The sequence below is a fragment of the Grammomys surdaster genome, unplaced genomic scaffold (genome assembly GCF_004785775.1).
Source record: "Grammomys surdaster isolate TR1022 unplaced genomic scaffold, NIH_TR_1.0 66, whole genome shotgun sequence".
Classification (NCBI taxonomy): Eukaryota; Metazoa; Chordata; class Mammalia; order Rodentia; family Muridae; genus Grammomys; species Grammomys surdaster.
Genome location: NW_021604568.1, coordinates 4807562 through 4834971, shown reverse-complemented (window position 1 = coordinate 4834971; position 27410 = coordinate 4807562). Strand labels below are relative to the sequence as shown.

Genomic DNA, 27410 nt, shown 5'->3' with positions numbered 1-27410 from the left:
AGAGAGAGAGAGAGAGAGAGAGAGAGAGAGAGAAGAACCCTGGGTGATGGGAAGGGATCTGGCCAGGCCTGTTTCCATAGTGACCTGGTAAAGACAGAGGAGGTGCTGTTCCCATTCCCTTCCAGCTTCACTCTGGTGGCACAGGCACTTGCTGGCCTCCTCTCCCATCTCTAACGGTTTCCTAGACACAGAGGTCACCATTTTTGACAGATTCTTCAAAGAAACCAAAAGGCAAGAGCTTCCATTAACATATATGTGAGCAGTCCTCTCTTAGTGAAGAAAGAAATGAAGCCAAGGCTCCAGTTTCCAAGGGAATAGGTACTAGCCCGAGGACCCACTTTGTAAGCTCAGAGAGCCCTCTGCTGGGAGATGAGACTCCCTACAGACGGTAGGGAAGACTTTGGGGAGAAGCTGAAGGCAGGAGAATCTCCTGGACACTTAGACAAGTGGGACATGAATAACCGAAGATCAAGAGCTAGACAGGATTGCAGTTTATTGACACCATGACATGACAGCTGTTGTCACTGGAGGAGGGGGTTAGTGAAAATGGTCTCCGTGGATGTCACTGGGGACCCCATTCACCTTTTAGCTAGAGGTCATGGATTTAGAGTGAAGTCACTACCACCCACGCCATTCCTAAGCCCATCTTCCATTTGGTCCAGCTATTAAGGCCTGGATCCCTCCTCTTTTTGAAATTAAGGGCAGAGGGAGCACAGGGCCATGTCTTAAGAAAGAGAAGGGCTGCTGGCAATGATGGCACATGCCTTTAATCCTAGCACTCACTGGAGGAGATAATCAGATCTCTGAGTTCCAGGACAGCCAGGGCTGCACAGAGAAACCATATTTGAAAAACAAAAACAAACAAAAAATAAAGAAAGATGGAAATAAAGACAGACAGAAAGGTAGGAAGGAAGGAGAGTGAGGAAGAAAGAGAGAGAGAGCGCAAGAGAGCGCACCGGGGCTATAGCTCAGTGGTAGAGCACTTGCCTATCATATATGAAGCCCTGGGTTCTCCCAGAGACAGGGTAGATGGAAAGGAAGGAGCTGAGGTCGGGGGTGTGTCTAAGAAGAGTCAACAAAACACAGAATTACCTGTCTTGATATTGTACGCTTGAGGCCTGTGTTTAAGCACCGTTCCCACTCCGGTCCCCCTATAAGTGGGTACGGGTGGTGGCAGCTCCTGAAGGGAATGCTTGCTCTTCCTGTGTGGCTTTCTAACTGGGGAAGGAATTGGAAGTATGGGATTTCTGTCTGAGTCATGAGTCATCAGAACAGACCAAGGATATCCAAAACTGTCCCTAAAAGCACCCACATTGAAGCGTGGAGAGCAGTGCAGGCTACTGACATCCCCGTGTTCCACAAGAAAAGAAGAGAGGAGTGAAGTCATTCTAGGGTGTGGGGACCAGCAAACATGAGCCCCCCGCCTCCCTGATCCCGCACTGCTGCCTCTGCCAGCCCAGGTCCTGAACCAGCTTTTAGAGCTAGCTACTCGAAACCTGAAGTGTTAAGTTGTTGTGGCCTGCTGATGTCCTTTAGTTGGTGTTCTGGGATCCTGGGGCTAATCTTGGGTGCAGAAGGCTAAGATGCTGTCAGAAATGACTTGGCCAGAGGAACAGTTTAGGGAAGGAAGTCCCACCTATCACCTGGCTTACTGTTAGGTAGACAGGAGTCTGAGGAGAGAAGACAAATATCAGGACATCCTAGAACAGCATTTCTGCTCTTAGCTTCCAGGACCAAATGTATAAACACTTGTATGTGCTGCATGTGTCTCTGCACACACACAAACACAGGAGGGATGGGTTTTGTGACTTGCTCTTTGAAACCAGAGAGGAGAGAAGAGGCTTATAGGGGTGCCTCCCCCAGTCTAAGTTTGCTGGTCTCAGTGGCTGCTCCAACATCAAGCCCCTCGCCCGGTACCCGGAAGATAAACAGGTGGTAGCGTTACAAGGTGGCACCAGAGAAGCAGCCTAAGGAGGTAAGGACAGGGGCAGAGGCCGACTCCCCTCAGAGCCCCTTGTTGTAGTAAACCACATCGATGCTGGGGTTTTGTGCTTCGATCTGAGCTCTCAGCTCCGGCTCCAGCCTGCTCACTTGTATGGAGCTGCAACAGAACAAACAGCACATGCTAGATGGATATGCTCCGGGCTCAGCGGCTCAGACCCAGGATCCGGCTTCCCTCCACTCTCAGGTGAAGAATCCTCCCTGCTTTCAGAAGGGCTGGCTCACTGTCATTCCCCCAGCTCCCAGATGCTCCTAGCAGGCCTCCCTAGAACACACTAAGGGCCTGAGACGGGGTCCCGTGCTGAGACTCTGGTGAGGTCCACCGGCGTCACTCACCTTCTCTGAGGGAACAGAGCGCAGCACAGGGGTGTGGCAAATACCAAGCTAGAGAAGTAGAACACAGGAAATGTCTGTGACACTGGCTTGAGTGTCCCCTCCCTGTACCCCACCTCACAGAAATAGACCCAGGAACGAAGGCCTTTTTTTGAGCTCTGTTCCAGCTATATAGGTTGGAAAACGGAGTTGAAGGACCATTCAGGGATGTTACACTCAGTCCTGACAGCAGATTCTGCCTGAGGAAAGAGCTTCCCACGCATCATCCAAAGCCCCATGATCAGAGAGCAACAGGACCAGGGATAAAACGGGATGCAATTCCTGGATCGTACCGAAGAGTTTGTTTGTATGGCTTCCTCTGGTGAGTGAAGACTGAACCCCTCAACTTTCAGAGGCAAGAACCCCTAGAGCCCCCCCAACACTCATGCACTCAGCCTGCGCGCACACGCAGGCATATTTTGCACTGTGGGTATCCGTTGGAACTGGATATATGATTAAGCAATGTATGTAAGCATCTCAAAGATAGTATATGCCCACCCACACCCAAAATGATAAAGGCTCTCCCATGTGCCCCCATTGACCCTTCTGCACACTTACCAGAAGCCTACTAGTCCCACCTGCAGGGGCGCCCCCAGCCAGGGGCGGCGCTGTGGGAAACAGAGACAACAGAATGGCTTACATCCTGTTTTTTTCCCCCAACTCCACCTACCTTTCTGCACCATGGTTCTAGCTCAGCAGCCCTTGTCTCTTCCCAGCCAATGAGGGGCTGGGACCTGCACACGGCAACCTCCCACCCCTACCAGACCTGCTGCCTAGCCCGCAGTACATTCTTGCCTCTCAGAATCGGTTCCCATTGTACTCTAACCATCTTTCTCTTACCCCATTTCCTCCAGCAGCTACTTTCTTCAGGGAGCCTCCCTTGGGCCTCCACTCACTTCCTGTCATCCCAGGGCATAAATATGTCCCTCTTCACACCCTCCTACATCCTCTTCAGCCATTGTTCTGTCCTTCAAATGTATCAGGCTATCCTGCCTCTGGGCCTTTGCACAAGCTGTTCTCTCTATCTGAAACACTCTTTGCCTGACTTACCTCACTCCTTGGATCTCCCGAGGCCTGTGCTTGCCTAAACTGTTCCCCAGATAGTCTCAATTACACTGCCCCACTGGATTCTTACAAAGCACATTTCATAACTTACAATGATATGTTTGGTTTTTGTTTTGTGTTTTTTTTTGTTTGTTTGTTCTGTTTTGTTTTGCTTTTTGGGGTGTTGTTGATTTTGTTTGGGGGTTTGTTTTTTTTGTTGTTGTTTTTGTTTTTTGAGAAAAGGTCTCATTGTGTAGCTCTGGTTGGGCTGGAATTTGCTATGTAGACCAGGGTGGCCTCAAATTCACAGAGATCCACTTGCCCCTGCTTCCAGGGCGCCGGGATTAAAGATGTGAGCCACCACATCCAGCCCTATTGTTTTCTCTTTTATGGGTTTCCGTACTGTAAGCCTCGTGAGGACGGGTCCACAGCCATGTTAGCTCTGTTTAGCGTGTCTGGTGCGCAGTTGGCGCTGAGTACTGACTGGTGGATACTTGATTGGATGAATGAGCTGGAGACTATTCCTGAGCCTTGCTTCCCTAACTTGTTTGTGCATTCATGAGTATGTATGTGTGCCTGTTACTGGGGACACAGTGCATGACATCACGAGTATGCCATCAAGCCTGTGGGTGACAGTCATCTTGTGTATGTCAGAGACCTCTGGAGTTAATCTAGTTTCCTCAGGATGGACTCCATTTCCTCCCTTCTGTCTCCCCCTCACCGTTCCTTCCCTCCAGTCCACTCTTTCTTCATGAATGAATGAAGGTACAGAGGCAGGGAAGGACCACAAGTCTTAGACTTAGGCCAGGCTGGAGAGAGGACTGGGGACAGGTCATTTCTCTTCAACACCAACCCTCCTGGGACAGAATAGGTAAAAGGTGAGTTATTTACCTTCAGAAAATCTTTCTTCTCCAGAGTGTTCATGATCACTGGGGGAATGGCTGAGGGGAGAACAGGGTAGTGAGAGAGATCATGGAGCAAACTCCAGGAGACTGAGGGAGAGCCTCCCTCCCAGCTCCTCCCATTCTTCCCAGACTTGCTGACTGAGTTATCAGAAAACCCTGAGACCCCCAAGCTCTCTTCTCTCCTCCTGAGCTCCCCTCAGCCATCCCTGCCTCACCCATGGCAGGAATCGCCATGCCGATTCTCGATATCACCACCTGGAAGATTCCCTGTTTAGCAGCAGTCACCGAGTGGCCAAGCCTCTGACCAGCCTCATCAGTCACTGGGATGCCCACCTGCAGCTCCCTAAGAAGAGAAAGAGCTGGAGTCAGACTGTAGGCAGCAGATCTCTGGGGACCCTTTACCTTCCCCACTCAAAGGCTAGTTCTGAACAGCTCCCAGGGTGTAGGGTAGATCCCAGAGAGAGTAGATAGAGAGATGCCTGGCCAACCAGGGAATGTGGGTAAGTTTTGGGTCATTCAGTTGGTTGAAGAAGACGAGTTTGGAGAGGAGCCAGGATGTGGGGTCATTCCCAAGGTACTGGGATCAAGCATGACAGGAGCAAGTATCTTGAGTCCTAACTACCAAAAATGCCCCTGAGTAGCCCAGGTGGGGTTTCTCCACAAAGCATCCCAGATAAACAAAACTGGGACTGGAGAGATGGCTCAGTGGTTAAGAGCACTGACTGCTCTTCCAGAGGTCCTGAGTTCAATTCCCAGCAACCACATGGTGGCTCACAACCATCTATAATGGGATCTGATGCCCTCTTCTGGTGTCTGAAGACAGCTACAGTGTACTCACATAAAATAACAAACAAACAAAACTTTTTTTTGTTGTTGTTGTTTTTTGTGCTTTTGAGACAGGGTCTCTCTGTATAGTCCTGGCTGTCCCGGAACTCACTCTGTAAACCAGGCTGGCCTCGAACTCAGAAATCCGCCTGCCTCTGCCTCCCAAGTGTTGGGATTAAAGGTGTGTCCCACCACTGCCTGGCAAAACAAAACTATTAAGAATGCTGTGTGAGCCAAGTATTTAATACCAGCAGGCAAAGGCAGGCATGTGCTCTGAATTCAAGGCCAGCCTGGTCTACATAGTGAGGTCCAGGCCTACACAGAGAAACCCTGTCTCAAAACAAAACAAACAAAAAACCAAAAAGGCACATAGAGTTTTATAACCAACACACTGATGTCACTACTGCCGGAAATGTGATTTCCTTGACGGTGGCATGAGATACTTCAGGGTACATTTTTGCTTATTGAAAAGTCACCTTCAACCTATCAAATGCAGTGTTCCTTCTCATTCAAGTCACGAGGAGCTGGTTTTGCTGCTGCCGCCCAATGCCTCGGCCCTATCAGCAAGTTCCCAGTGAGGTGCCCTTTCTAAAACCCTGCACCCTACAGTCTCACCTCACCTCAGGGCAAGTTCTCACAGAGTGGGAACTGGTTGTTCTCAAACACAGGGTCAGTCTAATCCAGGGCCCAGCTGCTCACATCCAGTGATGGAGAAGTCTGCCCCTGGCCTGGCTGGTCTGCAGGAGGGGAGGATCTGTCATGTAAGCCCTGTCATGACATTCCTGTGACACGAGCCAGGACCACTCACCTCTGCCTCATCAGGGGGATGTTGATACAGTTGGCTGCGGCCACAGCTGCGAAGGGCACGAACCGACCGACTAGTGGGGGTAGGTGCTGGGGGAGCAAAGGGGGTGTTCAGTGGCTCTGGAGGACCGTGGGTAGGGAGGAATACAGGATGGATATGAGGAGCCTCTTGAGATGGTATCAGGGAAAAGGAAAATGGAAAAAGGATTCGTGAGAGGCCGGTAGTGGTAGGGAGACTTTACCTTGGTCAGAGACTTGAGTCCCAGAGCAGTAGCCACAGCCCCTGTGGTGGCACTCACATAGGCTGTTCCCAACTGCCTGTGGAGGAAAAGGCTAGGTCACAGGGAGAGATGAAGAGTCCAGCCTGCGTTTCCTTTAGGGACATTACGTGTTTCCAGTGCAGGAGGTGTCAGAGGGCAGCCCCATTGAAAGCTCTCCCCTGCTCCAGGAAACTTCAGTGAAAGTCTTCCTTCTTCTTTAAAAGGGGAGTGGATCCCCAAAACAGCTACAGAAAGGACTGAGTGCCCTTAAGTGGGAGGTGAACAGAATAAGCTGAAAGGAGAGCCGAGCTGCTAGCAGAGCCGAGCTGCTAGCACAGGGGTCCACGAGGACCCGGAGTGGCTGGGGTGTGGTACACTCACCGCACAGTGATGGGAGCGTCCCCGCTGCGGTTAGAGTAATTCACGATAGCATTGAAGGACTGATTCACCCACTGCCAGAGCACCACAGTCGGAGTCTTCCTGAGGGGACAAAGACAGACTACTTATATCTGTCCCTCCACAATATCCCCCCAATATTAAACCCTCGAGGTTCCTTAACTCCTCAAGTGGGACTTAGCTGATGGTCCCCAAACTTGCCCTTATCGGCCTTGTGGGCGCACCTTACACACATGGAGGCTGGATTCTGAGAAATGGAAAGGGTTCTATAGTATTCTCCCACCCACTGTCCTTGACTGTAAAGGGTACACAAAGGAGACTTCTAGTCACCCAGCCATGCTCTGGGACACAACACTCAGGAAGGGGACATGGGATAAGATTTACCTGTAGAAGGTAAGCATGCAGCCAGTTATGGTCATGTTCATGGGCACCTGGGCTGACATTCGGCCAATCAAGACCACCTTCTCCCCCGTGTCCGGATGGAATGCTGAGTCATACACGTATTTGGCTCTCCATAGCTGGTCCTCAGTGAGCCCCGGGGTTACCACACCAGCCCTGTAGAAATTGGCAAGAAACCAGCAGGCTATTGCAGGGGTCAGACTGGCCCTTCTTGTCTCTGCTGCTTGCCTCAGGGAACTCTTGGCAAAGGATCAGAAAGTTTGGCACCCAACCTCAGAGTAAAGGACCTCCCTGCCCCTGGGAGGGAGGTCAAAGCTTCTCCTAAGTATGCCTTCCTATTTCTACATCCTTGGTGGTCCCACATTTTCTCCAGGGTCATAGTGATGGTGGTTTCGAATGGGTTTGGGATCGCTGGGGGACATTCCAAGAGTTAAATCTCCTGAAGAGGATTGCCTTTCTATCTGCGCGGGACTCTCTTTGTCCTTGCAGAGTGGACAGCACTGAGGAATGTCATTACTGTGGATCTGTGAACTGCAGAGCTGCAGCCTACCCACACCACCAGTGCTGTCTCCTCAGCCCAAATGTCCTCAAATCCGCTGAGCTAAAGTGCTGTGTCACAGTGGCGTGATTTGAGGCAGGTTCACCTGTAATTCTGAACGATGTTCCGGGAAGCTTCCAGCTGATCCCCGGACAGCAGCAGATTTCGGGGATCAGTGACTGTGAAGAAGTGCCGGGCTCTGCCTAGGAATGTGCTTTGGTCCCACCGAGGTTCCTGAATGTTGATATTTAAGGGCAAATCACCCATCTTCTGCAAGGCAGCAAGAATAAGGATCAGGTCCAAGGACTTCATTCACTTGACAGAAACTTTGGTGGCTCTGCCTTGGTCCCAGAAACTGATCAGGGCTTGCAGATGCTCAAGGTGACTCCAGCTCCATAAACAAGGGTGGGGGAGGGTGTTCCCTAGGTAGTGTTTTAGCCAGGGACCTATGGCCACTGAAGAGTGGGAGGAAGACCAGAACCCAGAATATAGCTTTGCTCACACTGTGGCCTGATGCAGGATTTACATGTGTGTGGTTGAGTCACCAGCACTAATCCAGGGCAGCTATCTTGAGTTCCCACTGTAGGAGCATAGAACATGGATAACTTACACACACCAAAGCTCATTTCAGCTTCAGGCCCTAGTTGCTCTAAGACTTAGATAAAAATTTCCAAGGCTATTTGGGAAAATGACAAAAGTCATCCCACACTCAAGCCCCTGATTGGAGCAGACAAGGGTCATAAGGCACCTGAGGGCTGACCGGCACCAGATCTCAAACTGCACTGGAGTGGCAGCCATTTGTAAGCATGCGAGCATACACATATCCTCTTCAAACCCCTTTGCTTCGACTCCTGCACAATAACCCGGGGCTCTCTCTGAGCCTGGGTTGAATAGAGTGACGCAGACACCCACCCAATTCTCTCCGGGCCTTAGAAAAACCTCAGGAAAGGGCAAGATTCAATGGCTGTCCCTCCACCCAGCACAAAAAGGAATGTCAAGAACAGCCATCTGGCTGTGTTAGGCAAAAATCCTGCAGAATGACTAATCCCTTCCAACCCCACATCCTCCCTCACAGTAGACTCCGTCCCCACCCAACTCTCACATACTTATACACAAAGACAGGCACGCCCTCCCCGGCACACAAACAGGTTAGACCCACTCTGTATACACTAGCCAACCAGCCAGAATACCGTTACACACACACACACACACACACACACACACACGCACACACACACACACATGCACACTCTCAGCCATATCTATCAGTTGCAGACATTTGAAAGCATGCCTAACACACAGCCTCACCCAACCAACCCCTCCTTGTGCCCTACAGATTCTATCAGACCACGCAATATGGAATTCCCACAAGAGAGAGAGAGCCTTTCGAAGCAAGCCTCCTCTTCTGACCCCAACCCCTCACCCCTACACTTTGCTGATTCGCAAGGCAGCCCGCACTCACGCTTTCCGGGGTTTTCAGCTTTTAGCAGCTCTCAGACCCGCCTTCCTTCACCGCTCTCCGCTTTCCTCCCAGCCATCACCGGGACGTCACGCGTGACGCTGAGCAGCAGGGAAGGGCGGGGGCTCTCTAAGCTCGTTCGCCTGACCCACCCCCCTCTTGGCAGAGTTCTGGGACAGTGGATGTCATATGGAGTGACTCCCCCAGACCAGGCTGTTGAGACCAGACTCGACCCAGTCGTGGGAAGCAATTCTGGCCGCCTTCCCAACCAGGGGGAAAAGGGGAGGAGCCGCCCCACTTGCCTCCTTCGCTTGCAGTCCCTCAGCTTGCCTCTGGGGGCACCCAACCCGGCAGCACCCAGTCTAGGTGCACTGGGTGCGGGTGAGCGGCGAGGAGGGCGGGCCTCTGATGGTGCGCCGCCCGGAGGGATTCGGATTACTGCTTGTTTACTTATGGCTGCCTTGGCAATGGGCTCTCCTTGCTTGCACCCTGGTCTGCTACTCCAGGTCCTAGAGGCTCCTCTTGCAGATCTTCATCATTCGAATCCTCTCTCAGCCACATTGTGGTGGTGTCTGGGCCCCTTTGTGTTCTCAGTTCCCTTTGCCACCTAATCCCCAGCTCCACTGTGCCAGCACCCCCAACACTTATCCGTACACAGACTGACGCCCCAGTCCCTGGAATGTGCACGGCCAGAGTTTCCTGTGATCTCTGCCTGCATCCAAGCAGGCGCATCAGAAAGATTCTTCTCCTAGTATCCTGGGATCAGCTGCTCTGTCATGCGGCCCTTTCCAGAACAGGGTGTCCAGAGAAACATTTTTTTTTTCGACTCAGAAGATGAAGAAGGCGTTACATACATGCCCCTTATCCATTAGCACCCAGAGCATTGCCGCGACACAGCCAGGTTCCAGCTTTCGTCCCTGCTCATCTCAGGCTCACGTTCAGCTCTTTCGTTTGTGACATTCTCCCACAGAGACCTCAGGAATGACTATGGAAGGGATGGCAATTTCAGGAGCCCGGGAAGCTAGCATGGCCCGGAGAAGACGTGATTCTAGTAGCCAGTGCGGGACTCCAGAGCCAACTCCTAGGTTCCAACAACCAGTGGGGGCGGTCAGAGCCCAGAGGTATCAGGCAGGTGAGGAGCTACAGTCCGGACAGGCGACCAAAGGTGCCAGAAGAGAATGACTGGCAGTCTTAGCAGCCAATAGGATCCCAGGACCGCTCATGGCAGCCCTATTCCAGCAGCCGCATCGAGCGTGGGCAGGGTCCTTAGTTTCCTGTCTGGAGCCCGCTGGCGGGCGACAAGGGCAGCGGCACACGCAACCAGGTGAGGGGGCCAAGTCCTAGAAGTAGCGGGGCAGGAGGTCCTACATGGGGGAGTCTGCTTTTTGGTTCACAGAAATGCTCTGGGGGGCATGACCCTGGATTTGCACTAGCGATTTATGGGGCTCTCTCCAGAAGATCACCCAGTCCCGGGATAGGGTCTTGCAGCGACTTTAGACCCACAGCTACAGCCTAGAGCCTGACAATCACCTGGGGGTGGCGGTGGGGGGCAAGCTCGGCTGCAGCTGTCCCAGGTCCTGAAGTCCAGCTCGGGATGCTAGCCCCTACCCATATACGTATACACAGGAAAGATGCTGCAATATACTGTCCTGACACCCATTTTTCTCTCTCTGTTTAAAATTCAAGAGCCTGCTGTAACCCCATATCTACTCTCTGAGCGTCAGAAGAGGACTGGAGACTGGGGAGATGACTCGGTTGGGAGAAGCAATGGAGGGATGGAGGGATGAAGGGATGAAGGAAAGCTCCCCAGTGGCCTTGTAGAAACAGCTCCCTAAATCCAAGACGGTGCAGAACAGGGCGGATCTCCTTGGCCTCAGGGTAGAAGAGGCGAGGGGCCCAAGATATAAGAGGACAGGATGGCTCAAGGCAGGGGGAGGTGTAGAAGCTGGGTCAAATGGGTCAGCACTCATCCCTCTCCCCAAAACCCTGTTCTTCCTACACAGACTTGGAACCCATGCTCCTAAGAAGCATTCAAACTGAGATTGTACCAGAAAGATCCCTCTCCTCCAAGAGTCCTGGGATCAGCTGCTCTGACTTGCAGACTTTCTAGGCCAGGTTGGCCGGAGAAGCAGTTTTTAGGACTCAGTGAGATCTGCCTTATCAAGACTCCAACCCTACAGAGAACACACATGGAGCCTGGAACACCAAGAGCCAACCTTTGGAGGACAGGCAGACTCCATCTGGATCTGTAGGGCACTGCCTGGCCTGAGCATGGCACGTGGTTTCACAGTAGGCTTTGACCCGCTGGGTCTAGGAGAGCTCAGCTCTGGCTCCCTGAGCTCCCTGTCCTCCCGAGGCCACCTGGGCAGCGACTCAGGCGCCACAGCAACACGATACCTGCTGAGGAAGCAGCAGCGCCTGCTGAATGGGCCCTCCCGAGGAATTCGAGCCTCCTCACCCATGGGCCGTGTCATCCTCATCAACTCCCCCATCGAAGGTGGGTGTGGGGCCCAGGAGCCGCCTGGATGGGAGTATTGAGGACAACGGGAACCGACTGGGGTGTGAAGCCAAGCCAGTATGCTCAAAGGAGTTCAAGAGCAGAGAGTCTTAGGAAATAGGATCATCTTTCATCCACCCTGACATATCCTGCAGCCACTATTTTAGGGCATCAGGGCTGTAGAAGGATCAGAGATGGGAGAGGGAACCATAGTCTAAGGGAAAGGCATACATGGGCCCCTGGGTTTCACAAGGCAGTGTGCTGAATCCGCCCCTCCATCCCTTGAACTCTATCTTTCTCCTAACTCATTTGTATGTATCTTAGGGAGTGAAGCAGGATGGAGGAGATCTTCCACCAGACAGTCAGCTGCGTGACCAGTACTGTGGAGGACTGTAGAGAGTCAGTGCCCAAGCTTCAAAGTGTGGGGGAGAGGCCAAAACACAGCAGCAAATGTCCATGAAAAGGCAGGGTGGGGATGGGGGCGGGGATAGGAGGAATGAGAGGCAGGGGCAGGGAATGAGAGCCCCAGAGCTGGGTCCTTAGGAGAGAATGACTGTATGGCCACCTGGCACTATATCATGGCAACCAAATCTGTATCCACCCTGGTTAGGTCTTGCAGGGAACCTGGAGAGATGAAGCCCAGTTTTCCCCTTACAGAAATATGAGGCATAGTCAAACTTCAAGAAACAAGAACAGCTGGTAGGGGGTTGCAGCTACCGCCCCACAAAAGTCAGAAGTGAACAGCGGGAAGCACGATGAGGCAGGTGCTTAGACTATGGTGACAGATGTGAGGTGACAAAGGGCCTGTGAGGAAGACAGAGCCAGGAGGGGAGCGAGGCCCTGTGGGACTGGCTCTCTGTGGACAGGACCTGATCAATATCTCCAATCCTTCTCCTCTTTCTGAGCCAGCACGGTTCCCCTGGCTGGATCCCAGACTGGACTTTTCAGGTCTGGTGTTTCTTCCGATGCAACTGCAAGTCTCTGTTCCCCTCCAAAGGCAGCTGCCCAGGATATGGTTGGCACGCTCACTTCCATCACTGTCAATAGCCACTAGTGGCCCCACACCGTTGAGGTCACCAATGCCATTCTGACCAAGAAGCAGAAAACCCCAGAGGATCTAGAAAGCTAGAAAGCAGGAAAGATGACTTTTTCTTTCTTTCTTCCCTCCTTCCTTCCCTCCTTTCTTCTTTTTTGTTGGGTTTTTCAAGACAGGGTTTGTCTGTGTAGGCTGTCCTGGAACTTGCTCTGTAGACCAGGCTGGCTTTGAGCTCAGAGATTCTCCTGCCTCTGCTTTGAGTGCTGGGACTAAGGGCATGTGCCACCACCACCCCTGCTGGCATGACCCTTTCTAACCACCTCTTTCTCCTCTCCTAGTTTGTTCATTAATGTTTTTTCATTCATTCACTCATCTGCTCATTTATCCAAAAATACCTGTCAGATACTATGCACTGTGCAAGAACTAGGGATGTATTGATGGGAAAGAACTTCAAAGTCCCGTGATGAAGCTTGCAGATTTCCAAACAACAGTAAACAATGCACAGATAAACAATAAGACACAAGATAGAACAATTCTGAAGGAAAAGTCATGGTGACTAGTAGACAGGAGAGTGTTCCTAAACCTTTCAAGCCAGACTCAGGCCAAAGTTACCCTAGAAGGCAGGTAAAAGACAGACTGGGGGGATAGCGAGACAGGTCAGTGTGGAAGGGCATCTGCTGCCAAGCCTGATGATCTGAGACCCCAGGACTCACAGTGCAGGAAAGAACTGACTCTTGAAAGTTGTCCTCTGACCTCTATACATGTCCCATGACATACACACGCTAAATAAATAAGTAAACACATGTAATTTTTTAGAAGACTGATCTGGAGGGAGTTGGAGAGTTGGCTCAGCAGTTAAAAAGTACTGACTGCTCTTGCAGAGGTCCTGAGTTCAATTCCCAGCACCCACATGGTGGCTCTTAAACATCCACAGAGAATCAGCTCCTCTCTGTGTACATGCAGATAGAGCGCTCGTATACATAAAAGACATACTTTTTTTTTTTTGAGACAACATTTCTCTGTGTATCCCTGGCTGTCCTGGAACTCATAGTATAGACCAGGCTGAAGTTGAGCTCAGAGATCCACCTGCCTCTGCCTCCAGAGTATTGGGGCTAAAGATGTGCGCCATCATGTCTGAATTTTCTTATTTTATTTTATTGGCATCCAGGACTTAAGCCATGGCCTGAGTGGTTTGGCAATCTTAGCTTGCTTTTTTTTTTTTTTTTTTTTTTTTTTACTTCTATGGGTTTTGTTGTTGTTTCTTTTAAAGATAAACTCTCGATATAGAAAGAGTATTGGCTGATCCAAAACTTTCTATGTAGGCCAAGCCAGCCTCAAGCCTGTGACAACCCTGTCTCAGCTCCAGGGTATTGAGATTACCAGCACAGGAAGTACACCTGACTTGTTTGCTTTGAGACAAAGTTTCACTACAGCCGACCTTGAATTCTCTACTCACAGGCTTCAGGCTTCTAGGTGATAAGATTTTTTGTCTGGTCTACCATACCTAGCTCTTACATTTAAAACAAAAACCAAAAACAATCAAACATTATAGCCAGACAAGGTGGTGCCCACTCACAGTCCCAGCACTTGAAAAGGTCTCTTCATGGTCAACATGGCCTGCACAATAAAACTGTCTCATAATAACTCTGCTCAATACAGCAGAGTGCTCACCTAACATGCAAGGCCCCAAGTTCCTCACCCTCAGGATGATGAGTCTGCCCGGGAGCCCTTCAGGATTCTCATTTTAACAAGTTTTCCGGTGATGTTGTGTCCACCATTGGTACCATGCCCTAGGCCGAGCTTCTCTAAGAAAGTAATGTCTAAGATGAGAGGGGATGAGTAAAGGAGCCAGCCCTCCCCATCCCCCAAAACTAAAGCCAAAGCGAGAGTATTACAGGAGGGGACAATTTCTAGCTCATGTGAGCCACCAAGAAAAAAGGTCAGAATGTCTGAAGGTGACTAACGGGGAAAGCCTCCAGAGGTGGCAGAGGATGACACGGAGGGAGAGGCAGGGAGGGCCAGAGTCCTGCTCAGGTCAGATGAGGGAGAGAGGAGAATCTACATCTCTGGTCTCAAAGCTCAGATGTGGCAGGGCATGGTAGCCCACACCTTTAGTTCCAGCACCTGGGAGGCAGACTCTGAGTTTGAGGCCAGCCTGGTCTACGTAGTGAGTTCCAGGACTGCCAGAGATACATTCTGAGACTTTGACACACACACACACACACACACACACACACACACACACACACACTAAAATAAAAGCTCAGATGTGACATCCCAACAGCCCATAGGGGTCCGTTCCCAAGGAGGAACTGAGAAGGAAGTGGGCTGAAGGCAGAAAGCTAAAGGCTTTTTAGCTAAGACATAATGGGGCCTGAGAACTGTGTGATGACAACTGGTTAGGGAGCACTAGGGTCCCTGTCTGTGTCCTGTACCACCCCTGTCCAGGCTGTCTTTGGGGACTTCAGCCTCATCTGTCCTGGCCACACATTGTAACCCAATAGACTAAATTGAAGTGTGTGTGTGTGTGTGTGTGTGTTTTAACTCCCTTTCAAAACCTCTAGAGTAAACCTTGTTTAAAAATAAGTTTCCCCCTCTTATGTGGGACAGGCTTGCCTAGCATCTCCCCTTTCATTTCTCTGAAGAACCAGCTGCCCTGCCTTGGCCCTGGCCCCTGCTATGGGCTCTCAGGATATGCACTACAGCATGCTGAATTAGAGGTTCTGTCCTCAGGTAGCTGGGTAGTTCCTACTGCTCTACCCCTAGAATCAGAGTCTATGGGATGAAAGAGGCTTCAGCGATTCTGCCATTAGATCCCGGTCAAGAATTTACCAAGTTTCAGTTTTCATGCCTCCAAAAAAATCACCCACCATCTGTCCCAGCACAAAAGAAAATCTGTCTCTTGTCAAACTCTCCTGTGCTAGTTCGGTTCTGCCCTTAAGTTACACTGAGCATATAATGCCGGCCTCATTCTGTTGCAAGCAGAGAGCCCAGACTCCCCACAATGGAGTCCTGAACCTTCCTTTTCGCCATCTGCCACTCAGAAGGGCAGATTTTCAGAGATTGTACATAAGAATTCAGAAAACATCACACACACACACACACACGCACACGCACACGTACACGTACACGTACACGGTAAGGAAGGAAGGGAGGAGAGGTAGGGAGAGAGAGAACATGAAGGCAAAGCATGGAATCTAATAGGGCCATTCTCAGCTGTTCCCACACTATCCACCAGTGGCCTGTGGTTTCAGAATTACCCAGAGGGAACTTGTATACCCTCTCCATTGAGAGCCCTGAGTATCATCTGGGCTGCTCTGCACAGAAGCCTAGCCTTTGCATTTGGGGACCCCATATGCTTAGTGGCCAAAACTAACATGGAGTTCATTCCTACGTGGTTATCCTCACAGCCAACAGTGATGAAAGTGACATCATCCACGCAGTTCGTGTGGAGAAGAGCCCCTCGGGGAGGCTGGGTTTCAGCGTGAGAGGTGGCTCTGAGCATGGCTTGGGCATCTTCGTCAGCAAGGTGGAGGAAGGGAGCAGTGCAGGTGAGCAGGGGGCCCCTTAAGGTGAGCACGGCTTGAGATGTGCCTCCGTCTTTAGTGAGTAGCAGACGCTAGGTGTCCAAGGCTAGGAATCATCTCCGCTCAGCGGGCGGGGACTGATGGGAGGTAGATCCCACTCTTGCTGAGTACATCAGGGGACAGAGCCTAGTGCGCTGTCAACGGACATGTGGCTCCCACTTCGAGGCTTCACCCTTCCCTGCTCCTGCGCAGAGCGGGCTGGCCTTTGTGTGGGAGACAAGATCACAGAGGTGAACGGGCTGAGTCTAGAGAGCACCACAATGGGAAGCGCTGTGCGGTTGCTGACCAGTAGCAGCTGCCTGCACATGATGGTGCGGCGCATGGGCCGTGTGCCCGGCATCAAGTTCTCCAAGGAGAAGACCACATGGTGAGTAGCACCTGGCCTTGCCCAGACTCCCTGCCCAGTGACTTCCCTGCCCCTGCCCAATGTCTTCCTGTGGCTCTGCTATCTGAGTACTGAGCCACGTACCCTTCTGGGCATGTATCCATCCACCGGGCTTTGCAAGGAGCAGAAATGGGGCTCTGGGACCCAGGCGCAGAGATCGGAGTAGAGTTGGTGCTTATCATCATCCAGGGAGGCCTTGGGTTTCATCCACAGCATCTAAAACAAAACAGAAAAGGAAACGGTCCCCAGCATGCCGCGGCTGCGTAGTGAAGACAGATGATGGGGTGGTTCGGATCCTTTCATATGTTTGATGGAACCTACATTCCGCTGACGATTCTGAGCCAGGAGAAGGCTCCTCCCCCTGCCCCCCAACCCCCTCACAAAGGAATCGTCCTTTCCCCAATTGGTTGCCAGGGTTTTTAGACGGGGTGTTCCTGGAGGAGCTGGGATCAGGGCGTCTTGTGCTGTGGCAGGGTGGATGTAGTGAACCGGCGGCTGGTGGTAGAGAAGTGCGGTTCAACCCCGTCGGACAGCAGCTCCGAAGACGGTGTGCGCCGCATCGTCCATCTCTATACAACCTCCGATGACTTCTGCCTAGGCTTCAACATCCGAGGGGGCAAGGAGTTTGGCCTGGGCATCTATGTGTCCAAGTGAGTGCTGGAGTAAAACGGAAAACCCAGACCAGGGGCAGGGCTGAGAGTGGAGTCTGGGGATGGGTCAACACATGAGGTTTGGCCAGCAAATGTTGACGTGAGGGCCCCTTCAGGACAGGGCCTGGGCAGAGGGTGTGGTCAACAGAAGAGGGTCAAGAAATGTAGGTGGGCACTGCCAAAGCCAAGGGAAGGGGTCTGGATGACGGGAAGGGAGGCATGTTAGGGTCTTATCAACCAACACCCATCTTTCCCCAGAGTGGACCATGGGGGTCTGGCTGAAGAGAATGGCATTAAAGTGGGTGACCAGGTACTGGCAGCCAACGGTGTCAGGTTTGATGACATCAGCCACAGCCAGGCCGTGGAGGTGCTGAAGGGCCAAACACACATCATGTTGACCATCAAGGTACGCCAGACTTTATGGGAGCAGGGAGAGGCTGGACTAGGGGAGGAACGTCTCAGAACACCAAGTTCTTAATTAGGCTCCTTGTTCTGTCGATGCCACCAATCCCACAGCCACCTGGAGAGAGAGCAGGAACCCTTTTCATGCCCATTTGGCAAAAGAGGGACCTGAGGCTCAAAAAGGCCCCAGTCAGTGGCTCAGCTGGTCAGCAGCCTGGCCTGACTCCAGTCTGGCTTCCCCTATTTCTAGCATAGTAGCTTTTCTTCAGCATGGGGGAAGGCCTCAAGGACTACCGTACGGGTGGGAGCTGCAGTGTGTAAGACCTGGGTTGTGGGGATCTCTGGGGCACAGGCCAAAAGAGACTGGGCTACAACAGAGGTTGGGTTGCCTGGGGAGTGGTTGATTTCATTATTCATGTGGCATGGTGGTCACACCTACTTTAAGGATCAGATCTTTGTGTCCTCTGCCCTCCTCCGCCCTACTCCCCCCTACTCCACCCCACTCCTCACCTCCTCCTCCCATGCCCACCATGTCTTCTTCAGGAAACCGGCCGATACCCTGCCTACAAAGAGATGGTCTCTGAGTACTGCTGGCTGGATAGATGTGAGTCTGGAGAGATGAAAGAAAAGAGCTAAGGCCCATGGGTGGGACTGGGCTTGCTGGGCAGGGTGGGGGAGTATCAGGATGTCCTCCAGAACCTTCTCACAGTCAGAGATGCTAATAACCTCCCCTGAGGATTTCCAGATTCAATGTCAGAGTCTTTTAGGCCTCAAGCCCCAGTGGGTGAGGAAAGAAATGACTTCCTGGGGCCTCCCTGATGTAGGTGGCAAGCCCCGAAGCTGGCAGCTCTATTCTCTGCTGACACCTCTGGTTCCTTCCTCTACCCCAAAGCCCAAGGGTAGTCTGTGAGCATGGCAGGGCCCCAAGGGAAGGAAGCAGACCTCTGAGCTACCCTGCCTCCTCTCCCTTGCAGTGAGCAACGGGGTACTGCAGCAGCTGTCACCAGCCTCCGAGAGCAGCTCCAGCGTCTCCTCCTATGCCTCCAGCGCCCCCTGCAGCTCGGGTTCACTGCCCTCTGACCGCATGGATGTCTGCCTGGGGTCAGAGGAGCCCACTGGCTATGGCCCAGGCTGGGGGCGGGCAGACACAGCCATGCAGACTGAACCTGATATGAGCACCCGTGTGGAAACTTGGTGCAGCGTAAGGCCAACTGTCATCCTCAGGGACACGGCCATCCGCTCTGATGGTCCCTCTTCTACCCGACACCTTGATTCTGCACTTTCAGAGTCCCCCAAGACGGCTCTGCTTCTGGCTCTCAGCCGACCCAGGCCTCCCATCACAAGATCCCAGAGCCACCTGACACTGTGGGGTATGTTGGGGAGAGGGGTGCCACTTTTTCCACAGGTTCTAGTCCAAACAAACCTGTCTCACACTCCAAAGAGCAATCCCAAATCTGCCTTTGTCGCAGGGCCTAGGCCAGGTCCCACGTCCAGTCCCAGAACATTCCCAGAGCCTGTTCTAGGCTTCACTTCACTAAACAGGCCTGGACTCCAAACCCACTTCAGTCCCAGGACCCAAACTAAAGCTCCGGGCCCCAAATCAGCCCTAACTCCAATTTCTCCAGCTTGGGATGCCCAGGTCTGTATAGTTACAGATACACACGAGACTCCCAACATGCCTGGAGCTGTGTGGTCGGGAGAGGTGGAAGGCAGGAAGAAGATCCCACCCCACCCGCTCCCACTTTGGAACAGCCGAAGAGCCCTTCTACCTCCCTTCCTTCTCTCCGCCCTTTCCTATGCCCCGCCCCCTCCTCGTTTGCCCACCCTCCAGCCCTCCCGGGGGCTCCCTCGTATCTACAGAGGAGAAGAAACAGCGGAAGAAGGAGAAGTCAGGATCCTCTGGGGAGAAGGGGGCCTTGCAGCGCTCCAAGACGCTGATGAACCTCTTCTTCAAGGGAGGGCGGCAGGGGCGGCCAGCAGGGGACGGGCATAGAGAGGCCTGGACACTGGACAGCAGAAGCCCCACCAAAGTCCGCCCTCGCCTGGACCTGGAAAAAGGTAGATGCTGGGATCCATCTGGCAGTTCCAGGTTGAAATCCCGCCCTGCCTCCCCCCCCCGCCCCCCGCAAGGATTAAAAGGCACGTTGTTAGGCATATGGAGACCAAGTGAAATGGGAGCATTAAGTCGCACTTTGTCTAACTCCTAAACGGTGCTCTGAAAATGAGGTGGCCACTGTCACACTGTCATCTTCATCTCAGAAAGGCAAAGTGACAGGCTGGAGGCACAGCAAGAAGTGATTGAGCTCAGCTTGGAGTCATGTGCTTTTGGCAGTGGTGGCAGTGGAAGGCGCCTTTGGTAGGGACCCTGGCTTCACATCCTCCATCCAGAGCTCCACGGGCCCCATGGAGACATGTGCGCACACACACACACACACACACATACACTCACATTCACACGCTCACATACATAAACTCATACCCACATACCACACCCAAACACACACACACACCATACCACACACCACACACACACATACACACACTCATATACACATGCCACACACACCACACAAACACTCCCCACACCACACACATATCACACACCATACATACATCACATGCTGCACACCACACACACACACACACACACACACACACACACACACACTTGTCATGATAATTGAATCTGAGGACCTCAGGCAGACTAGAAAAGCACTCTAACACTGGCTTCTAGACCCAGCCCCAGGTATAAGGTTCCTAAGGATCTTCACAGAAAGCCTGTCAACCCTGCTAAGGCTCAGAGACCAGAGCCAACACGGATGCATAGGGCAGAAACTCAAGTCCAGCTAGCTTTAAAGTGTGTCTCTAGACACAACAACTGACCTTAGCCTGTCTGAGGGCAGGAACAATACCAGCGGCCATATCTCCTCAAGCCTGTGCCTTTGCCTTAGAAGGCTTTGCTAACTTGGAGATGAGATGACCACGGTCCCTTAGCAGAGAGGTTTTGTTGTTGTTGTTTGGGGCTTTTTGTTTGTTTTATTTTGTTTTTGTTTTTGAGACATAGTCTCATTTTGTTTGAGGCTGGCCTCAAACTCTCAGATTTGTCTCTGTCTGTCTCCTGAGTGCTGGGATTAAAGGCATAGGCTACCTCACCTAGCCTAAAGGAATATTTTTCAACAGTTGCAGCTGAAAGGGTCAGTCGGGGCCCCGCTTGGGTTTATCTATCATGCTGAGCAAACAACTGTGATGTAAGAGAAAGGCAGGAGCCAGACGTGATAGACAGGTGATTTTGGATCTCCCCCTGGCCCATGAGCCCAGTTGGAACACACGAGCTAAGAATGGACGCAGTCACCCAGGAGACAAGCAGGGTGCTGTTTCCGGAAGTGGGAGCAAGCGGAGGATGAGAGACCTGATGTTGCTCTGCCTTAGAATTGAGTGTCTGGAGGCCTTGGGGGACAGGCCAGTAGGAGCGATGGGGTTCTCCAGTCAGGGGTACCCCTTTCCTCCGCTGCGTTCTCATCTCTCAATTCCCAGGATGCCGGTTTCTCATGGGTCTCAGCCTACTTCTCTGGCCAGTCCCCTCTCCTTCCAAGGCTCCTCTTTCCTTCTCTGTTTCTTGAAGGTAGGTACTGCTAAGCTGTCCTGGGGGTTCTTCGTCTCATTCATTTCCAAATAAACTCCACAAGCAGCGTTCACACTGCCTCCTCTTCCACATCCTCTACTGACTCCCCACTGACATACCCACTGGCTGGGTATGACCTTGAAGGCCTTTGAGTCCTACTGAACTGAACCTCTTTCTTTTTTACAGCAGGGAGTGTGGGACCTGTACAAAAGTTTGTCACCTGGAGACTAAGACGAGGTAAATCCAGTATCCCAAGGGCCCCATGGTAAAGCAGCAGATGGGGTTACAGCCTGTGACCAGCTTAGCGACTTTGAACAAAACTCATTTAGAGCTGAGCCTGGGGAATCAGCCAGAACTTGCCTAGCTTACTAGAAAGTATAAGGAGGACAGAGAATGAACCAGGCTTGTGTTAGGATCCCCAGAGGGATTTGAGAGTGAGGGAGCTTGTCTGTACTCCGATTGGGGAGATTACAGTGAGAGTGAGGGAGGCTGGAGTTGGCTCTCCCTTGATGGCAGTTCGTTAGGGAAGACTACGTTTGAGAACAGGCCCAGCGGGATTCTGCCCGGCATGTTCAGTCTCTGGCTGGCTTCTTTGGAGCCTCGCCCCCACCAAGAGAATCTCTACCTTGCTCTACCAGTTCTTGTCACCTTTATCACATCCTCTCACCCCTGCTCTACAGACCGGGAGAGAGGCCGGGCTCTGCTCTCCACCAGGTCTGGAAGCCCCTCTGGCCAGGCGCCTGATGTGGATGAACAGGTGCAGGCCTGGGAAAGTCGACGGCCCCTCATTCAGGACCTGGCCCGGAGGTTGCTGACAGACGATGAGGTGCTAGCAGTCACTCGCCACTGCTCCCGGGTAAGTCTCTGCCCAAGGCCTGGTCCCTCATTTCAGGCTACTGTTCATCGATCAGTACCTGGGCTTGTTGTCGGAAGGGCAATGATCAGTAAGCTCCCAGGCAGGAAGAAGAGGAAGACAATACCTAGAATCTAAGTCCCCAGTGACAAGTTACACAGAGCCCGGTGAAAGACAGATGTGGGTAACCCCAGAGATCTGGAAAGGCATCTCAGAGGAGGTGGCACTTAAGTTGAGGAAAAGAGGAAAACATAAACAGGAGGAGAAAGTCCTTGCAGGCTTGATTGTGCTCTCTCCCGCCCCCAGTCTTGTCTCCCATCTCCCCCTCTGTGCCTGGAACAGCCAGCAGGCAAGGCTTTATGCCAAGGGCCCGTTCCTGTTTCTCAAGTTGGTTAGCCTTTGCTTTCACCTCAACTGTCTGCAATACCCATTCTATTCTCTTTCGTTTCTCGTCGACCAGTACCAGAGGGAGTCAGTTTTGGAGGACTTCCTGGAGCCTAAGTGTTGGGGAGGCTGCGGGGCACTGCTCACCCCTCCAGAAGAACTGTGAAGTCCTTCACTATCATTTTGTCTCCAGGACCCCAAGGGTCCTGTGGTTGGTTCCCTGGAGGGAACATGCATCTGTGCACACTGGGCAAGCTGGACAGTTTCAGAAAGTCACTAGTTCTTAAATATACTTGGTTCGTGATGGGGCTGTGTGTGTATTGTTGTGATGTGTACACGGTCATGTCTGTGAGGTGTTGTGTTGACATGCCCACATGTGTTTATATGTGCCTAGTGTGCACATATGTGCCCATATACGATGTAGTATCACTCAAAGGCTAAGATGGAGTCATTCACACATTCTCTTTTGTAAGGTCTGGTTTACAACAGAAATGTAGATGGAGGGTCCTGCCAAGGGCTCTGGGTTAAATTCTGTCATTCTCAGTTCTGAACTTTAAGAGGTCCAGCTCTGGTGAGGCTGCAACTCCAAGATATGGCCACTAGGCGGGGCTCTTCACCTGTATCTTTGACCAGCCCCTTTCCCACACCCCTTTTTTCCCCAGCCTTCTTCAAAACCAGGACTTAATTTCACTGTGGTTCTATTTACCCTGTAGGCTGAACCTACTGTCCACAATCAACCCAGTGCCCCACCCCACACCCTCTGAAACAGAGCCTGGGCCTGAGAGAGAGACAAAGTTCCCTAGCGATTCTGATGCTCTGATCTCTCCTCTCTCCCGTGAGCCACCCCTCCACGTCCCTCAGGCCAGGAATTTAAATACCTCTCTTACTGATTTGCACTTCCCTTATGAGGCAGAACAGAGTACAAACTGCTTTCTCCCACATTCTGGGCCGTCCCTGGTGTGACACCCCAATCTGCCATTCCCAGCTTTTCTGGGATCTTAAGAGCTAGCACATAAGCTGATGTAAATTATGAGCCACATAGCTTTTGGGGTGCTAGTCACATGTTCTCAACCTGTGCAGTCCTACTGGAGGGTCTCCACGGGCCCTTGATGCCACGTGAAACCTTTGTTTACTCGTTATCCTGCCTGCCCTCAGAACACTTTCCTCCCCAGCTCCCGTGCTGGTCCTTGCATCCACTCCGGAAAAGTTGGTGGAGTGGTGTCTGCTTCCGAGGCACCCATTAGGATCCTTTGCCTGTCTCAGAAACTCGCAATGTCCCATTGCAGCGGCTTACGGTTGACTGTCGCATGAGGCTCATCTGTCCTTGTTCCCACCAGAGTCCTCGAGGCTCTGGGAGGGTCTTGTCATTGTGCCTCTTTTGTCAGCCAGGGTTCCAGAGTAGACGCTGAATTCCTGTCTGTGGACTTGAGGGGCATTCACATATATGGCAGCATATTGTTGATGTGAGTCCCTGTGATCATACTTGTAGGTTAGGGACACACACACTTTTTCATTCATTCCTAAATATTTATTGATGATTCATTCTGATGACCAGAGTGCCGGCTATTTCTGTGTCTATGTCCATACGTGGTAACTATCTGAGGAGCTCTCTAACGGTGTCTTCCTTCCTTTCACCACCAGGGGGCGGTGTGCTGCTCAAGTAACTTGGCTCTCAGTATTCAGTTTTCTAGAGTCCATGGGGTGTGGCATCCAGGCCGTACCAGGCAGAAGGGTACTGACTAGAAAGGCTGTAGAGCCATCCGTTTGCCAAGGTCACCATTCTAGCCCTGAACAAAGGGTGGGAACAGCCAGGCTCACAGCCTAGTGTTGGGCTCACATTTCTTCCTTTGGCCTGGGCAAAGGCGTTGGGGGTGGGGGTTGGGGGTGGGGGAGTCCAGCCCCTGAACATTTTTTTCCTGAACCAGAGCAAGCAAGAAGTAGATGTCTTGGGTTCTTGTTTTTCCTTGTATTTCTTTATCTGCGTGGCTTTGAGCAAATTCTCCCTGAGAATTCCTCATCTGGAAAACAGGAATCATCTCAGAGTGGTTGCTAAGTGAGAGACTGCATGTAAAAGGCTTCGCGTTGCCTGTCCAGATGCCATTGTTGATGTTGGTACTTGTTGCAGATCTGCTGATCATTCCAGGGGTCCACAAGGTCATTGACACACCAACTTGTGGACCTTGGATAGGGTGACCTTATCTTAGAGTGAAGATGGCGGGATGGGCCCCAGGGTCCCTTGTGCCCTGATGTTTCCCCACACCCAGCTCTAGAGTTGCTGCTGCTGGCTGACCTGTGATGTCTCTAAATGCAGTATGTCCATGAGGGTGGTGTGGAGGACCTGGTGCGCCCCCTGCTGGCCATCCTAGACAGGCCGGCGAAGCTGCTGCTGCTGAGAGACATCAGGTTGGGAGAGGCTTGGGAGGGGGAGGGGCAAGAAACCCCAGTGACCCTAGGGCTGAAGCCTCTCTGTGACAGCACCCTAGAACATCTTACCGCACATCCCTGTCTTCCCCCAGGAGCGTGGTGGCCCCCACAGACCTTGGTCGCTTCGATAGCATGGTAATGCCTGTGGAGCTGGAGGCTTTTGAGGCGCTTAAGAGCAGGGCAGGTCAGCAGTGTATGTGGGGTTGGGGGACTTCCGGGTCCTGAGCTCCAGCCAGGGGTGGGGTGGCAGTGGAGGGTGTTGAGCTCATTGGCAGAGCTATCTGGGAGCCTGGCAGGGGTGTCTGACCTCTGACCTGCTCTCTTCTCCAATCAGTGGGGCCTTCTGCTTTGAGACCTACCAGGCAAGACACGCCACCCAAGCGTCATCTCATCACCCCTGTGCCTGGTCAGTCAGAGTCCTATAACCTGGGGAAAGGGGACAACCCTGGGGACACTGGAACAGGGAGAACAGGCCTCCTATCCTTGCCTCCAAGCAGGGTCACTGTAGTCAGGAAGGAAAACGCTCTCCTCCAGGCCATTGTTAGTCACACATACCTGTACAGGACATTTTAAAACTACAAGTTTTAAATCTGGTCCCTTGGCTCTGCCAAAGTAGAACTGTATTATAATACAAAATACTATTAATAACAGGTCATGTTTGTCCACCTGATCCAGTGCCCCTTTACCATGGGACACTTTACAAAGGACCTGAGCAAATCTAGGCCTTGTTTGCACATACTCGGGCATCCTACAGGCCAGAGTAAGAAGCAGGGTCTGGAAAGGTGTCCTGGGATTGATGGTCAAGAAGAGTCAGTTAGCCTTAACCATATTCCCCAGATAGCCGTGGAGGCTTTTACTTGCTGCCAGTGAACAGCTGCTCAGAGGATGAAGACGGAGAGATAAGGGAGAGGCTTGGGGGCCTTAAGGTCTCCCTCAGTGCCTCTGGTCCTCACCACCACAAGGGAATTCCCCCTCTACAAGACGTGCCAGTTGATGCCTTTTCTCCTCGCCGAGGCGCATGCGCACCTCCTCCTCAGCCACCTCCAGTGGCTCCCAGACCTCCCAGGCCTAACTGGCTACTGACAGAACCCCCAAGCAAAGAGGACACTCAGCAGAACCAGAGCCAGACCCCAACCCAAAGCTGCAGCTGCAGCCGCAGCCGCAGCCGCAGTCGCAGCCGCAGCCACAGCCGAGGTCGAGGCAAGTCTCCCGGGCGCAGGCGCTCACCTTCCCCGGCACCCATCACCAATGCCACCACAGCCAACGGGCGTTACCACAGGCCTCGGAAGGCAAGGCCCCTGCTTCCACGACCTCTGGGTGGGCAGGTGGCCAAGGCGGGAGCCAGGCAAGGGCCCTTGGAGAATGGGATTGGTCGGGAAGCTTTGGAAGCAGCCGGCAATGTCTCCACTGGAGAGCTGAGGACCGTTACGCTATCCAAGATGAAGCAGTCTTTGGGTAAGTCTTGGGAATACTGGTTAAGCAGGATGGACTCCTGGGCTTGAGGGAGGTTGGTGGGCCAGGAAAGGAATCTGAGTACTAAGGTATATAGTTGGAGAATCTGTTTGGAGATTGAGACTTGAGACAGAAGTCAGAGGTGAGAAGAAGGAAGGGCTGGATTTGGGGTGGGGATTCTAGGCTCCTCCCGGGAGCTCAAGGTTTGGGGTAAAGCTGTCACTCTGCTTCGGATCTTCCCCAGGCATCAGCATTTCAGGGGGTATCGAGTCCAAGGTGCAGCCCATGGTGAAGATAGAGAAGATTTTTCCCGGAGGTGCTGCTTTCCTCTGCGGGGCTCTGGAAGTGGGTGAAGTGCTGAGCTTCTCTAGGCCCAGGGCTGAAGTATAGCAGGGTTCAAAACTGTTCGACACTTCTGGTTGGGCATGTTCAGACCAGGTCATGGGAGGTGGCTTGGGGATATGGGGGTCAGGCCCATAAGATGGGCAGTCCTAGAGAAGAATGTGTCCCCTCATGCTAGTCTTGGCCTGATAATGGCCCATCCTGTTCCACCTCAACTCCCAAGGGACAAAGGGCTATTGTCTGTGCCCCGCCCTGCCCCCAACGGCACCAGGCACAAAAGTCCTATTGTCCATTCCCAGCACCCAGATGAGTAGGAGTGTCCTAGCTAGTGGAGGTGAAAGGCCACGGCCTCCAGGTTGGGTGGTGGGTGGTAATGACTCAGAACTGAATATTCTACCTCTATACCAGGCTGGCTTTGAGCTGGTGGCAGTGGATGGAGAAAGCCTGGAGCAGGTAACCCACCAGCGAGCCGTGGACACCATCCGCAGGGCCTATCGGAACAAGGCTCGGGAACCTATGGAACTTGTGGTCAGGGTCCCTGGGCCTGGCCTGCTGCCCCTATCCTCTGACCTACCAGCTGTTAAGGACCAGAGCCTTGCTGCTGACAGTTCCTCTGCCCATGGACCCATGGAAGATGCTCTGATTCCCACCCAGCTACCTCCCACTGAGGCTAGACAACTACCGCAGGCTCTTGGCTCATCCCTAAAGGTCCCTCAAAGTACCCCTAAACTCTCCCCTATCCTTAAGGATCGCCATGGCCCTTCCTTGTGACA

At 52.4% G+C, this 27410-nt stretch overlaps 2 protein-coding genes across 6 annotated transcripts; one reads left to right on the top strand and one right to left on the bottom strand.

Moving 5' to 3' along the window:
- Window positions 1-911: 911 nt before the first annotated feature.
- Window positions 912-9266, bottom strand: Sfxn3 (sideroflexin 3). Of its 5 annotated transcripts, none has more exons than XM_028776144.1 (12): window positions 9007-9266; window positions 8047-8124; window positions 7651-7814; window positions 6992-7162; window positions 6593-6691; window positions 6194-6269; window positions 5956-6041; window positions 4538-4665; window positions 4309-4358; window positions 2932-2981; window positions 2338-2385; window positions 912-2101 (listed from the first exon to the last, which is right to left on the bottom strand). In XM_028776144.1, the coding sequence occupies exons 3-12, from the start codon at window positions 7809-7811 to the stop codon at window positions 2005-2007; spliced, it is 966 nt and encodes a 321-aa protein (XP_028631977.1). In that variant the 5' UTR covers window positions 7812-7814; window positions 8047-8124; window positions 9007-9266; the 3' UTR covers window positions 912-2004. The 5 variants fall into 5 exon arrangements, with proteins under 5 accessions (XP_028631977.1, XP_028631990.1, XP_028631984.1 ...); XM_028776157.1 differs by having other exon boundaries at window positions 7651-7811; XM_028776151.1 differs by lacking the exon at window positions 9007-9266 and adding an exon at window positions 8293-8428.
- Window positions 9267-11274: 2008 nt separating this feature from the next.
- On the top strand, window positions 11275-27408 carry Pdzd7 (PDZ domain containing 7). Its single transcript, XM_028773316.1, has 16 exons — window positions 11275-11500; window positions 15947-16087; window positions 16316-16490; window positions 16982-17158; window positions 17417-17564; window positions 18104-18164; window positions 18535-18930; window positions 19421-19618; window positions 21369-21419; window positions 21863-22038; window positions 24731-24822; window positions 24936-25027; window positions 25178-25249; window positions 25681-26298; window positions 26540-26640; window positions 27046-27408. The coding sequence occupies exons 1-16, from the start codon at window positions 11275-11277 to the stop codon at window positions 27406-27408; spliced, it is 3087 nt and encodes a 1028-aa protein (XP_028629149.1).
- Window positions 27409-27410: the final 2 nt, after the last annotated feature.

What these genes read in the sequence shown, in the direction of transcription:
- Sfxn3 (XM_028776144.1), bottom strand. Translation starts at nt 7,811, where the DNA reads ATGGGTGATTTGCCCTTAAATATCAACATTCAGGAACCTCGGTGGGAC. An exon ending in GACTCAAGTCTCTGACCAAG is followed by an intron (nt 6,042 to 6,193) that starts GTAAAGTCTCCC and finishes TTGCTCCCCCAG; the next exon opens with CACCTACCCCCACTAGTCGG. An exon ending in GCTCTGTTCCCTCAGAGAAG is followed by an intron (nt 2,102 to 2,337) that starts GTGAGTGACGCC and finishes GTTCTGTTGCAG; the next exon opens with CTCCATACAAGTGAGCAGGC.
- Pdzd7 (XM_028773316.1), top strand. Translation starts at nt 11,275, where the DNA reads ATGGCACGTGGTTTCACAGTAGGCTTTGACCCGCTGGGTCTAGGAGAG. An exon ending in GGAGGAAGGGAGCAGTGCAG is followed by an intron (nt 16,088 to 16,315) that starts GTGAGCAGGGGG and finishes GCTCCTGCGCAG; the next exon opens with AGCGGGCTGGCCTTTGTGTG. An exon ending in GGCGCTTAAGAGCAGGGCAG is followed by an intron (nt 25,028 to 25,177) that starts GTCAGCAGTGTA and finishes TTCTCCAATCAG; the next exon opens with TGGGGCCTTCTGCTTTGAGA.